This window comes from Streptopelia decaocto (assembly GCF_964273445.1).
Source record: "Streptopelia decaocto genome assembly, chromosome: 10".
NCBI classification, from domain to species: Eukaryota; Metazoa; Chordata; class Aves; order Columbiformes; family Columbidae; genus Streptopelia; species Streptopelia decaocto.
The window spans coordinates 6,730,268-6,744,947 of NC_138665.1; the positions used below are offsets into that span (position 1 = coordinate 6,730,268).

General features: G+C 39.2%; 1 protein-coding gene across 1 annotated transcript in view; it reads left to right on the plus strand.

Moving 5' to 3' along the window:
- Positions 1–5,317: 5,317 nt before the first annotated feature.
- The window catches only part of LOC309444301 (connector enhancer of kinase suppressor of ras 2-like), a gene marked incomplete at its 5' end in the record, with an annotated part of 168,646 nt that continues 159,283 nt past the window's right edge, over positions 5,318–14,680 (plus strand). Inside the window, one exon of the mRNA XM_082061999.1 lies at positions 5,318–5,381. Within this exon, the coding sequence (XP_081918125.1) occupies positions 5,318–5,381 (64 nt within the window). The remainder of the gene's footprint in view (positions 5,382–14,680) is intronic.

Consider the following 14,680-nt stretch of genomic DNA (forward strand, 5'->3'; position numbering starts at 1 on the left):
TCAGCAGTAGAAATTAAGCACGCACTTGCTGTTTTATAAAGCAGAGGAGGGAAGGCGCGGAGCGCGGTCCCGCCTGCGGCGCTTCCCGTCCGAGGCGCTTCCCTCCTCGCAGCGCCCAGCGGCGCCGGCAGGTGGCGCCGCAGCACGGGGAACTCCCGGCCCGCGGGAAATGGCCGCCCCTGGGGCCCCTGAGCGCCCTGCCAGGGCCGAGGGGCGTGGAGGAAGGAGAATAAGGGCTAATGTGAACACACTTGCACCTGCTGGTGCATATAATATCATGGAATTGTTTTGGTTGGAAACGGCCATTAAGGTCATCGAGTTCAAATGTTAGCCAGTGCTGCCAAGTCCACCTCTAAACCTTGTCTCTAAAGAACCCAATCCACACATCTTTTGAACACCACCAGGGATGGTGACTCTATCACTGCCTTGGGCAGCCTGTTCCAGTGCTCAACAATCCCTTCCGGGAAGAAATTTTTCCTAGTATCCAATCTAAACCCCCTCTGGTGCAACTTGAGGCTGTTTCCTCTTGTTTTATCGCTTGTTCCTTGGGAGCAGAGCCCGACCCCCCCCGGCTCCAAGCTCCCTTCAGGCAGTTCAGAGATCAGAAGGTCTCCCCTCAGCTCCTGTTCTCCAGCTGAACCCCCCAGGTCCCACAGCTGCTCCCATCACACTTGTGCTCCAGCACCTCACCAGCTCCATTCCCTTCTCTTCACTCGCTCCAGCACCTCATGGGCTTTCTTGGCGTGAGGGGCCCAAAACTGAACATGGTGTTCGAAGGTGTATATTGGAGAAGATACAAGATATGCTCACCTAGTATACTCAACCTGTCTCAAAAACGGAAGGATGGATCTATTATGTCACGTTAGCTGGGAGCTGGCAATGGTCTTCTCCTTCCCTCACAGCCCTCATGTGGGCTGCTCAAAGCACAGGAGACCTCCAGCTCTCCTGAACCCATGTGAGGACAGCCAGAATCCAACCCTTCAGCTTGTAAACTCAGGTAACACGAAGGTTTATAATTAAATAGGAATGTCTGTTGGTGCCTATCACAAATGCAGGCTGGGAGTTTTGTTCTTCATCGCACAAGCTTTATTGCTCTCATACAAATTCACCACAGGCAGTTTTCTTGCCCTTCATCTTTGAAATGCAAGAGTCTCAAGAGTCAAGATGCAAAGAAGAGATTGTGTGAAAGCAGCATCAGGCAGAACCTAGCTTAGAATAGAACTGATCAAAACTAGTAATTGAGCTACATTCAAATTTTTCAAGAAGATTTTTTCCACAAAAAGCAGCTGTTTAGGACATGAATATTGCATGATAAAGAACTTTAATGACAACCAAGAGTTCAACAGTAATTTCCTTAGAGATTTTGCTTATATTTCCGTTAGTAATATAGATTATAAATGTCCTAAGTTAAAACATTAGATACCACTTTTTCAGGGGATTTTCATTACTTATTTAACCTGAAACTTCATGCTTATGTTTTCCATAATGGTCTCAAATGGCAATGTCAAGATTTTGTTCAACTAACCTACTTGTAAAGGACTTGGTCCACTACATACACTTATTTCTTCATCAAAGAATGTGGGAGTAATTGTTACCAAATGCAAACTGCAAGAAATATATGATTGCTCTAAGTGTTAGTATACTATGTTACCAGGTTTGACCATAATCATTAATTGCAAAGTTATCGCTGGCCATGAAATACACAAGAACATTTAACTGCCTCCCACGGTGACCATGAAAATACAGAGAATGATGGTTTAATTAGTAATCCCAGAGATACCAGGTAGTGCTTAAAAGCTGAAGAACTAGCAGCATTATTCCTGTGAAGAAGGAGGGACTCAAAACCTTTCAACCAGTCTGTTCAGCCTTAGGCCTTTGCTGTCACAGATGATAGCAGTGACTATGCCCTGAAATCACCAGATTATTTTATATAGGCCTTTGAGAACAACGTTGCATCATACAGTGAAAGGTCTGTTTCCTTTCTGTGTTTCTTTGCTCCGATGCCTATGTAGACTTCAGTCAGAAAGTATTTCTCATTTACATGACCTAGATAGAATAATAGTGAGAAAGATGTTCCTTGATCTTTTTTTTCTCTTGATTTGCCGTATTCAGCCTGGAAGAAAAACACAATCATGGGAATGCATTGTTTCTTTTATGTCGGTATTAGGAAGCAATGCCAGGTAGATTGGGGGATAGATCTAGGCAGGAGCCTTGCAATAAATGGGTAGAAAAACACATCGAATAGCTTTAGGGATTACACAGTTTTGCTTATTCTTTAAGAAAGTTCCTTGTTTAGTGACTTTTCAAACTTGATTTGACTAGAGTGACCTAAAGCTGACAATAACTGCAAGCGAGGTGATTTAACTCTAGCACAGCTCTGTTCAGAACCGCATCAGTAATAAGGATGATAGCTCAGTGCAACGGGTGCCTTATTCCATGATTGCTCCTTTCAGAGTCGTTACCTCAGCTGGAATATTGGACAACCTATATTAAAAAGGGCTATGAACTGACTTCAGCTGTGGTTATAGAAATAGTCTGAACACATCTTGACTCCATTTGGCCTTATCTATTACTCAGCTGTACCCATTACTGTGCTCCATCACAGGCTCCTTTTCTGATCTAGACAAGGCTTCCCACATTGCTGTGACATGTGTGTATGAAATTAATCTTTCTTGAAAAAGAACAAAGCAAGAAGCAGAGGAAATACCCATGCACATCAACTGCAGCTCTACAAGGCACATACTCATGAGATAAGTTAAAGCTCTGGGTTTAGAATTATTCGTGACAAAATACGGCTACGAGCACCGATCTATGCGATGATAATGAAGCTGAATAAATCATCTGCTCAAGAATGAGAGTTACCATTTTTAACAACTTTAAATATTTTATTCCAAGAAGAAGGAAAAAAAAAGTAGGCAGTTGTTCAGAAGGTTGTAGATTCCCCCAAAACAGACAAACTGTGACTAGTAATAATAAAGAAAAACACAGGAGATTATCTAAAAATGAAGGTCTTTCAGCTAAATTATAGTTACTGCCTGTACTAGCACCATGGTGGTGAATAACTATGAATAAATGAAAATGCAAACCATCTTTCTGGTGAGAAGCCTCAGTAACAAGACATGATAAATTTTTTTTTTAAAAGTTCTCATTCTGAAAATGGAAATACTGATTCCAAAAGAATAGTTTTGGGCAGCTTTTGTCAGGTAAGGACAATTAAAATGAATGGCAGTATGCCCACTGACATTGATAGGCTTTTAATTCAGGTTCATCCTCTTTCAAAAATATGTCAAAATATATTAAAAAAGTCTGCCAGTCAAGCACGAGTAGGAAATGTGAGACAAAAGGACGTTCACAGAATGTCTGTCAAATTACACGAGTTAGGGAAATAGTCCAAACAATCAGGAATGAAGATTATGTCATGTAATTGTGTCCAAACACTAAATTAATCCACAGCATAGCTTACCTCAAATTATTCCATGCCTACATTGAACTTAAAATAATTTAAGAGAGATGATAATTGTGTGAAAAAGAATTTTAAGAAAGCATAGCCCCAAAACAAACAGCTTGTGCAGGTTCCAATAGCTAATGGAAATATTTACTCTGCATATCTCAGTTCTCGTCCACTATTGCCTGAAAAGAGAAGTACTGTGCATTTGAAATCTTTGTCATTATTATGTCTCTTTTAAACAGCTATTTAGACAGAAGTAAAGCTGCTGAAAGTCGTCTCCCAAAACTCATAGAGAGAGCTGACATGCTGTTCAGCTGGAAACAACCCTCTTGAAGGAGAACTGATGTGAATCCTTTTGGAAAGGAGATCTGTGCACTGAGCACTCAGCATACATCATAGAACACTAATCACACTGCTTCCCAAAGCAAAATAAAATGAGAAAAGGGTAGAGTGCATGACTGAGCTGAGAATGATACATCTCTTTGGAGATGTTTCAGGTAGGGCAGGGAAACGATGCCTGTCTGCATCCTTACCTATATAGACTTAAAGAAGAGCCCTGAAATGGTATAGCATAAATATTCCATTTGTGTTTTATGTTCCCGCCACGAGAAAGAGGGGACTGATCTTAGCTTGGGTAAATGAACCCAGGCCTAGTGAGGCAGACCTGGTAACAGTATCATCATCTGCTTACCCCAATGTGCTGGCGGAACTCGGAGCAGTGCAGGAAGAAAAGGCACAGATGAAAGATAACTGACAAGAAAGGTAGACCTGCTTTGTTCTGTCTTTTTTTTTTTTTTCTGGAATCAGAGTTTCTCCCCCTAAGATAGAATAGCGGGGCTGCACAATGGATCCAACAGAAAACATGCGCCTCTTCAACCCCACGATGCAGAACTAGTGCCGCATGAGGTGCGAAGAGTCACAAAAGGGTCCAAAAAACGCTGTTTGGCATATCTCATAAAAATGTTTCACCTTCATCTTACGGAAGAGTAGTAAACTTCAGTATTAGGAATATTTAAAACATTTTTGTTCTCCTTAATGAAAGGGAGAGATTGACTAATGGTCCCAGTGCTTTGAATCAAAGGACTTGCTATACTTTTCTATATTAAAGTGCTGTAGTAGTAAAAATCGACTCTTCGATGCTGCCATTCTTTCGTTATAAAATAAACAGCCCATAGGAGGAAATATATTGACTCTGAATGTGGCCAGAAAAAAGAGTTTTCTTCCAACAGTTATTTTCTTGGGTAAGACTTTTTCTGCTGTGACATTCTGAATTACATGATTACATAGTATAAGACTCCAGCAACATTTTGTATTGTAAAGATGGAGATGCTCAGCATTTTGCCAGATGCCAAGTGATATTCTGATATTTCTGTCTTCTCTTTAAACTGAGTGACAGTCAGCATATTCACACTGAAGCCAAGACAATCTGCTATCAACTTACAGTACCGATATTTTCCCTGATGAAGATCCCAGAGCTTGTCGGAATAAAGCTCCTTAAAACTCGGTGTCTGGAATAGCGCCAGCTCGGATTGCTTTCTGTGTAATATAATTTATTTTTGTGCCAGTCTAATAAGTAGATCAGCGGGCAGAGGCTGTGGTAAGTCAGTCTGTCCGTACTGCACCATTTCCCGGTCTGTGCTCCAGGGTGTTGCAGGCTGTGTGCAGTGGGGGAGGTGCCAGCGCTGATCAAGCAGTGTAATTTTATACATTACTGAATCAGTGCGGGAGAAACCTGGAGGGACAAAGCATCATCTTCTCTTTGGACTGCACTGTAAAATCCTACAGCTCTCTTAGCCCAGCTATGCTCTGATACATTTTTTTTTTCTCTCCTTTTTCTGATTTTGGTGTGAATGATAAAGTGATCTGATGATGGCTCTCGTTATGGAACCTATTAGCAAGTGGACGCCCAAGCAAGTAGTGGATTGGATGAAAGGTATGGTCATTTATTGTCATGTATTGTCTGTACTTTGGTTCCTTGCAATTTACATATCTGCTCCTCTATTCTTTGTTTTGGGAAGAGTTTATTCAGTTTTAATAATCTGTATGCTGCTTTGCACAGTAGTTTTTAAAGACACAGCTGAGGAGAGAAGCTGTTTAAGCTGTGCAGCATGTTGCTGGGATTTTTGCCGAGAACTGAGTAGGAATCAAATGCATTTGTTGGTAAATGCAGGCATAAAGTGTTTGTGTCTCATGGCTCCTTTATGCATTACACAGTGTAACGTTATTATGTTTGGTTGCTTTAAATTTGCCCTGATTAGCTGTGTTTTGCTCATATCAGGTGATCTGATGCAGTGGCTGTGCAGCACTTGTGTGTAGTTTAGGGTACCACAAGCAGCGTGAGGTGCCGGTGGCTGGACTGGGGGATTCTGCTTCTTTAGTGACATGTCCTGATTTGTTCAGGCTTCCCAGCCGCTCTTGCTCGTGCCGCCGTTGTGTCCAGCGCATCTGTGTCCCTGAACCCGTCCCCGTCCCTCACTGGCACCGGGGCTGAGCACAGCTTTGCCGGGGAAACTCTTTTCCCGATAACTTGGCAGAATGATGATTTCCATGCACATTCGCAGTTTCACAACACAGCCATGAGCTGTGACATGTTTTGCCTTACGATGCTTGGCTGTGCTGCAAACAGACTGGGTTGGATGGGAGGGTGAAGAATTGTTCGTGATGATAAGTGATGACAAATCTCTCCAGAGTGGGGAAAAATGTATTTCCACAGTCGGATGCATTACTGTTGTTATACATTGCTACTGATGAGCTGTCTGTCTTACAGACAAATAATTTCTGCTAGAAGGGATCTCCATTATATAAGGAGAAGACATGCCAATTTTGTTTGTACCTTACTCATGGAAATGATTTTTGTAATGTGGTTACTGAACTTACTGGAGGGTTGAATTGGATGCCCACTATAATATCCTTAAAGCTTTCAAAGTATTATGATTAATAAGAGAATGGCTTAATTTCATTTTGCTGAAGTATGTCTTCATACTTAACTGAAATTGGGCTGGTGAGGTGCTCACCAGACACATTACGATTATGAGCAAACTGTTCTTTTACAAGCACACTCTATTATGAAGCTAATGGTATCTAAGGGAATGTGCGTAGTTTGTTTGTCAGGTGTTTGTGAACTCAGCTTAATTGGAAGGTCTTAAGCAGGTCATCAGGATGGATCCCGAAACCATTAGATACGGGATTGATTCCCATACTCCAATGTCATTACTTGAAATCAATTCCTAATTCATGTGCAGAGGAGAGTTTTCTGATTCACACCTTTATTTTCAATATGTTAAGATTTAAAAAGTGGACAGATCATTATGCTATTTTAGCTTATGACTTGAATTATAATGTAAATTAAATGTCAAAGTGTGCATAATACTTGTTGCTAAATTTAAAAAAGCTTCCTGCTACTTTTTTATCCTTTTCGATGTAGACTAATTACATCTCGGTTAACATTTATCCATAACGTGTAGTGCACAGCATGGGAAGCAAGATGGTCATACAAATAAAAGGTTCAAACATATGTAGTTGCCTGTCAGTTAAATTTCTGTACAAGGAGTACAGACTGCATCCATAAGGACGGCTCGGGGAGAGCGTTGCGAGCATGTGCCCCTGGGCTTCAACAGAAATAGGGACAGTGCAATGGACACTGAAGTATTCACAAGAATGGTATTTTCCTTGGTAACAAGAGTGCTACAGATCCACAAACAGTAAAACTGCTTATTTGATGATCTTTACCATGCTAATATTACAAACCCCTTCTTTTTTATCCCAGTGTTTACCTTCCTAAAGGTATATTTCAGTTGTAGCCAAAGAAAAGACCTAATGTACACAAATAGAAGCATAGCAGAATTACTTTAAAACTACTTGTGAATCCCTTACTTTACAAAGAAATGCCCAGTTGTTCCCACTGTTTACTTGTCATTTACGTATATTCTGTATGTCAGCTCCGTTAGTTATAGTCATTCTGCTAAGTAGCTCTTAATGCATTAGAGGGGCTGAAGGTCTGCATGGCTGGTAATACTCCAGTGATAAGGTAGCTTTTATGTAGATCTGCTATACTGAAGGGTACACTACTTTGACAGCGTTAAAAGGTATAGTAAAGACATTTTAGAAATATTGCCGTGCTATGAATGTGAAATATCACCTTTGCTATAGAAAGCAACATGTCAATAAATGATCCTCTCTCTTGGGAACACATTCAACTGGAATTCAGCTTGGGAAGTGCACCTAATGACGTGGACAACCTGAAAAGGCCATGCAGGTCTTTAGAAATCGATTCTTGAGGCTTATAGAGGATCTAGAAGTTAAGACTCTAGATACCTGTGTGTTAAAGAAATTGTCTTTAAACAAAAATTTTTGGTAAAGTTTAGCAAACACGCACCAGAAGGCACTGTGGTTAAAAAAAAGTTTTCAGAGGAGCAAAAAACATCAATTGTGAAGATATTTCTAACAAGAGTTTTTAGTCACTATTCTTTTTTTCTTTTCTTTCTTTTTTTTTTTTTTTTTTTCCCAATTGAAAAAAAAATAGTTTTCTCTAAATGGTTTTCACTTCAGAAAATGAGTAAGCATTTCTCCTGGTATGTGCCCATTTCTTACATAACTTAAATGTTTTCCTGGGGATATGTGCTATGAACCCAAAAGGCACTTCAAGAGAAAGAACTTTGCCTTGCTCCAATTCCGTTGTGGCACTGCTGGAAAACAAATGGTACCCATAAAGCTTGCAAGCACATCAATAATCAGAGTAGTTTTCAAACTTGCTCAGTTTTCCCCTTGATTCATTTTAACATACTAACACAAGTAAGTGACAAACTGCACTTCAATATTTCTGTGTGTAACACTTCTACCTGGAGACCTGGAATGTGTTTTGGCCCAGGAATCTCGAATTTACTGTGAAACTTGGTGACGCTTTGCAGTTGCAAACAACTCGTCAGAGGGAGCGCTCAGAAGCCAAAGGCCATCTGTTCTAATTTGTGTGCACCATGGAAGGTAATCCTGTAAAGAATTTGTGGAATTTTGGGTGGCAGAGGAGCAGTATGATGACTCCTGGCTCTTATTTGCACTTAGAATTAATAAAAGCATGATAGCTTGTGTGTTCATTTTAAGTAGAATCTAAAAGGTGTTCTCTGTACTTTCACAAATAGCAGCACTTAAGATTTTGTACTTCCTAAGTGAAGCAGTTTGCAAGTAGGTCATTTAAAATGTGAACTCGTTTACAGTGGAGTGACACCTTGTTACAAATAAATACTAACTTTTCAAAACAATCCAAGGAAATGAAATTAAACACAATGCAATGAAACAGAGCTGTGACTTTCAGAGAATGGGATGTTAATAAACAGCTGAAAATTAAAATAAGAAGGCAGTTATTTCTTAAGTACCTGTAAGTAATAACTCCACATGGAGTCAGTTATTCAAAGTCCTGGGGACTGATGGTGAGGTTTGCTTGCCAAAACAGCCTGCAGTGGAGGTTTCCCTCCTAATAAATGCTCAGCTTCAGGTACTCATTTCACAACCGCAACTCGGTTTTTCCCCTTTAAATCTAGAATTTCGCCACTCTCAACAGGAGATGCAGACATGAAAAAATAATAATTAATTCAGTTGGTAAACTGATTAACTGTGCCGCACTGATCCTGTGCAGAATAATTATATATTTAGCTGAAGGGTTTTCCTTAGCATGTAATTCCCTGATTTCAAGCTGGCTCATAGAAGAGAAAGGAAAGGAGGGAGGGGGAGATGAGAGCGGGGAAGCTGATGACGTGAGTGGACTTGTTAGCATTCATGTCACGCAGGGCTCCGGCAAACCCCTTCTCCGGCTTCTTTTGCTTTTCATTAGATCACTACCTGTTTTGTAGCACTATGTCATAACCAGGGAGTCTCCTCCATTTATGGAACATAATGTATAAAATCTTAGAGTATACTGGAGACACAGCTAAATGTTATGATCTACTGCAAAAGCAGCATTATAGGCACTGAGCTGGATGATACTTAGCTTTCTTGATCTCCCTTTGTGACCTTAGAATCCCATAATGCAGGAACTTGACTTCACAAGATACCATTTGAAGCCTGAGTAGATAAACCAGGTCATATCTTATTTAGAAAAATGCAGGTTTTGTAACATCTTTTCAGTTCGTTCTGAAGACAAATAGGTTTTGAAGAGAACTGAAGGCCAGATGGCCTCAGAATTAACATTGAATTTTCAGGCAGTTCTAAAGTAAAGCTTTTAACGTTTTCCTTCTACTCTGACCAATTCCAAAACTGAAACAAACAATTTACTGCAAATATATACCCATTCTGTCTTTACTAACGTTTTACAAAAGGCCCATTCTTCTCAATCCAGGAGGTTAAGATACCAGACAGAGCTCAGAAGACTGGCAGGGTAACTAAGAACTGGTACCTTCAAGGCTTTAACTATCATCACTTTTAAGTCAACCTGTGTACCCCTGGCAGCCTGATAGACAACAAAACACTTTGCTGAGTCCAGGACTCCATTTTCAGCCTTCCCAGTAAACACGCAGCCGTAGTTAGTGCCAAGACCGGCTGACCCACAAGCTGAGTAGGGTATTGTACAAAGACATCCATATCTTGAGTCCAGCTGTAGTATTCTATGGAAATTATCTGGCTGAGGTATTTCTGCATCCCCATCACTATTACCTCATTGTTACTAGGACCTTTCTGAGGACCAGTTAGAAACTGGTCTATGTATCTTCCGAAAACCAACTGGATTAGCACTGTCTCCATAAAAGATTTCAGCAAAAATTAGCAATTTAATGGTCTATATTCATTATCTGGAGACTTAGGGATCTATTCTAAAATTTCCCTATCTATAAAGCAGATAGATTCAAACCTTTTAAATAAATGTGATTCTGCTTGCAGAGAGAAATCTGAGCTGAATGAATGTCTCTCAAGTCACATTTATCCAGCGTAACTAATCTTCCAGGTCATTATGTAAAGAAATTGATTTTATTGTCTTGAACCTTAGTATAGGTGGCCAGACAAAATTGTCATGCATTGCTGTGTCTTGTAACCTTTCCATATGTTCTTAAGACACATTATGCAAAATCCCCAACTTTCTTCAGATTCTACCATTATGGGGAGAACAGAGTGGCTATGTAAATTCAGAAGAGATTTCTCCAAAGGAGAGAATTCTCCAAATCTGTGTTGTTTCACAATGCATCATATTAGGAAGCAGAATTCAGAATAAATTGGATCCTGTGGGTAACACTTTCAGATCACATTAAATGAGTCACTGAATGTCAAGAAACTGCAAAGATACTGGATCCTGCCATGCAAAAATATAATTCCATGGTTTCTTCCTAGACATAATCCTGACAATGCTTTCTTGCCCTACTAAATCTGGAGCCTAAATTTTTCCTTGCTTTGGCAGGAACGACACCAACACGTGTACCATAACATTGAGTGTAACACTTCAGAATTGCTTTTACAAGTCTCTTAAATGTGCACTGTGGCTCAGACGCTTCATGTGCTTGAGTAAAGAAATATTCCTACCTAATGAAATTTCCATACATCTCTTTCTGACGGGTTTAATGTCTTGCATTTCTTTTTGTAATGAAAGAAGAAAACGCAGGAGGCACAATAAATATTGCAATGCTTGCATATGCCAGGAAAGTAAAAAGTGTGTTACAGTTTGTCCTGAGGTGTTTTGCAAAATTATTTTAGCACCTACGAAGGTTTAAAAGCTAAAAAGGAAAGAACTTGTCCTTTTAATGCCATTGTCTCTGAGAACAGCTGTCCTGCCATGCTGACAGCAATGGAGGTTGTGGTTCTGCTGGTGGAATTAGTGACACTAATTAAATGAAGCACTGTAATTAATAAAGTATAGTAGTATAGAATATTGCTAAGCAATAACATACATTCGTCCTCTCCTCCAGAATGATTTTGTATGTATCTTCTAAATGCTTCTTTTGTAGTTCAGTTTGTTTTTTTTTTTACTAAACATGAAACTTTCCCCTGTTTCCTGATGCCATTGTAGGGATGACAGGAGTTGGAAAGATGGAGCTTCGTGAGTTATCATTATAGGATTCAAAGAAAAGAAAAAAATTATAAGGTTGTATTTTTGAAGAGCTCTAGTGATGAATCAAAATGGAATTATTTCTGATTACCTAGTACTCAAGCAGCTCCCAACAAGTATCCTTGTTGACCTTCTATAGTGATGCACTCCGAAGAATTCAAGTCTAATGCAATGTTTGGTTTTTCCTACTTGAATTCTCCAGCAATTGTTTTCCAGTAAAAATGAATGATAAAAAGACTGAGGTGCATGTTAGTTATAATGTAGGTGATATGTTTAAAATAAAAATGTAACAGCCAGTAGTTTTACAGAATACATTCAGCTTTACTCTCTACAAACACGCCCACCTTTTTCATTCATCCAAAGCCCAGAAAACCTCTATGGATCTCAGGAGTCCTTAAGCAGAAATTGTGTCTTCTGTAACTACACTGAAACTACCACAACTATAGAAAGGATTAGTTTGACACGTCTGCTTTTTGCTTTACATGCAGAACTACCTGTGTTTAAGTTAAGACAGATAGTAGTGTCATCAGCTCGATAACTCAGACACAGCAATTATCACTTGAATGAAGAGCATGTTAGAGCTCTCTCTCTCTCCACCAGCTTCCAGTGGTCTCTTTTTGTCCTTCTCCTCTTGTTTATCCTTATTATTATTATTATTCTCTAGTAGTATGTTTCCTGCCTTTTTCATAATCAGATGGGAAGTAATCATCAGATTGTGAAGTAATTCATTCATTTAACATTAAAAAAATTCTAACTCAACCCTTAAATATCTCAGAGAGAGTTGCAGTGATCTGGAAGTGAACTGCATTCAAAATCCAGAAGGCAATGAAGGGAGAGCAATAGGAGAAAAGAATGGAAGAAACAAAATAGGGATGATAAAATCTTTTTCTCCCCTCTCCCCAATATTCTCCAGTCAGGGTCCAGTCCCTTGCAGGAGTTTTTCCTGTGCTGTAGTACAGAGTTGGGGTGATATGCAAAATAACACAAAGCTCAGCTGCCATACTGTACTGTCTGTCCTGAAATGCAAATACTTCTACTTTTTCAAAAATTTATTTTCAAAATAACAAAAACATGTCCATACTAATCATTAGCAGACAACAAAAATGAAGTGAGGTATATCAGAAAGTTTTGATCTTAAGCTCAGCAAACTGGGGGTACTTCTGTACGTTGCAGATGCATGCAATTCCATCAGAGTATTCTTTTATAAATAAACAGTCACCATTTCAACAGCGTCAGATGAATTTGAGCAAGTTGAAAACCACTTGCCTAAAGAGCCTTAGCACAACTTGTTGTGGCTTTAAGGTGCAGCTGGAAGATGGTAAATATTGGTGCTTCACTGATTCTACTTTGAAATCTGCTGTAAATATCAAAGATGCTTCTCGCTTCTCTTTCAGAGGGTGAAATGCTGCTTGCCTGGAAGACACAGGGGAGGTGGTTCAAGAATGGTATCTGTTTATGAAATTCTTTGCAATGAGGAGGAACATATAGTAGAGAGGGATGTGCTGCAGTGGGCATGTTTCTAAAACTAGGGAAGACATGTAGGCATCTGTTATTGATCACTCAGCATGAACAACGAGCTTGTGATGAAAATGGCCTAAATTACAGAACAGTAAGGAGAGATTTTAATTGCTCATTGCCAAAAGAGTTTAATTTTTCATTGCCAAGCCACGCTGAGAATTTTCCTTAGTTATACAGAAAACAACTTGATGGTTTATAGAGGTAAAATACATTCAAAGCAGAGAAAACACACTTTGAACCTTGTATTTGAATCATAAAGTTCAAGAGAACAGGCAATGTAAGAGAAGTTCAGAATGAATAGAAAAGTTTAGAATATTCGCTGCTTGAATGTCTTAAAAAGAAATGGATCCACTTAGTGCAGTAGCTCAAAGGTGCTGTATTTTCGAACATAAATTTTGGGAAAATGAAGAGAATTAGCGAATAATCAATCAAAAATGAAAAAAAAAAAATCTAAATCATAAACCAGGGAAATCATAACCATACATAGAGAGGCAGGAAATTTTCTCGTGGGAAATAGAAAAGTAGATAATAATTGTTGAAATAATTACAGTTTTCTTAGGAAAATGGAGGAAAACGTTTCTTGAGACTTTCAAAAGTGGACCTAAAACCACTAGGAGATGTGCTAAGGAAACCATCATGCACTGAAAGAAAGATGCACTGGGAGATCTTATGAGCTGTTTCTTGTTTTTCTGATCATTCTCAGAACTAATTATCAGTAGCTTTTGTGGTAGCAGCAGAAATCATTATTTGCGTATCAGCAAGTGAGGAAATACTTTAACTAGAAACCAAATTGCTCAAATGATCATTCAATGAAAGTGTTTTAATTCAATCTCTGAATCATTCAAGAAACCATCAATATCACTTAGTATGTGAAAAAAAAGCTTTCCTATTCCCTGTTTATTGTGGGCTGCTCTTTGCATCTTCTCTCCACTGTGAAGTTCCATAAATTTTACATGGCTAAAGGTAGTTTTGCAGTTATTTCAATGATAAGGTCACCTTTGTGAGGTCCTCCAGTGTTAAAATAGCATGCTTTATTGTTAAAATCTTATTTTTTATTTCCTATTTTTTTTTATGAAAACCTTTTTCAGTAAAAGGATGTTGATATATAAGGAATCCTGGCATTTGGATTGAATTAATTCCACATAACCCTTGGCATTTTTTCAAAGGCATTTGTTTTCAAAGGTATTTAAGTACCCCATTAATGTCTTTGATAGGTCTCCAGCTTCCATGTCATACGTCCAGGCAGAAATTCCATGTGAACCAAAGCTGTTTGGTTTTTCCATGTAATGTCACACTGCCCTGCTGATTGTCTAATGTCACACTTGTTTTTAATAGCTGGAATTCCCATAAAATGATGGACAATATTTCAATATTTGCTTGCAAACTGGTAAGCTGCCACGCGAAAGGGCAATGCCACCAGCAAAATTAAACAGTATGGTTTGTTCTCATAATGAAGCCAACGACAATGGTGAAAGAGCAGAGGGAAATAAGCTGCATCCATGGTTAACCCTGATAGGCATCCGGGCAAGCCTGAGTTCATATTATCTGTGCAAGCCACACCTGGGACTGCTGTCCTCAAGCTGATGAGAAAGTTTCATGAAGAAGATTAAGAAGGCCACAATTATATACAAAATTCATAAATTACATAAAATACTAACACAATTATTGTAATTTTCCAGCAGTTCGAGATGTAC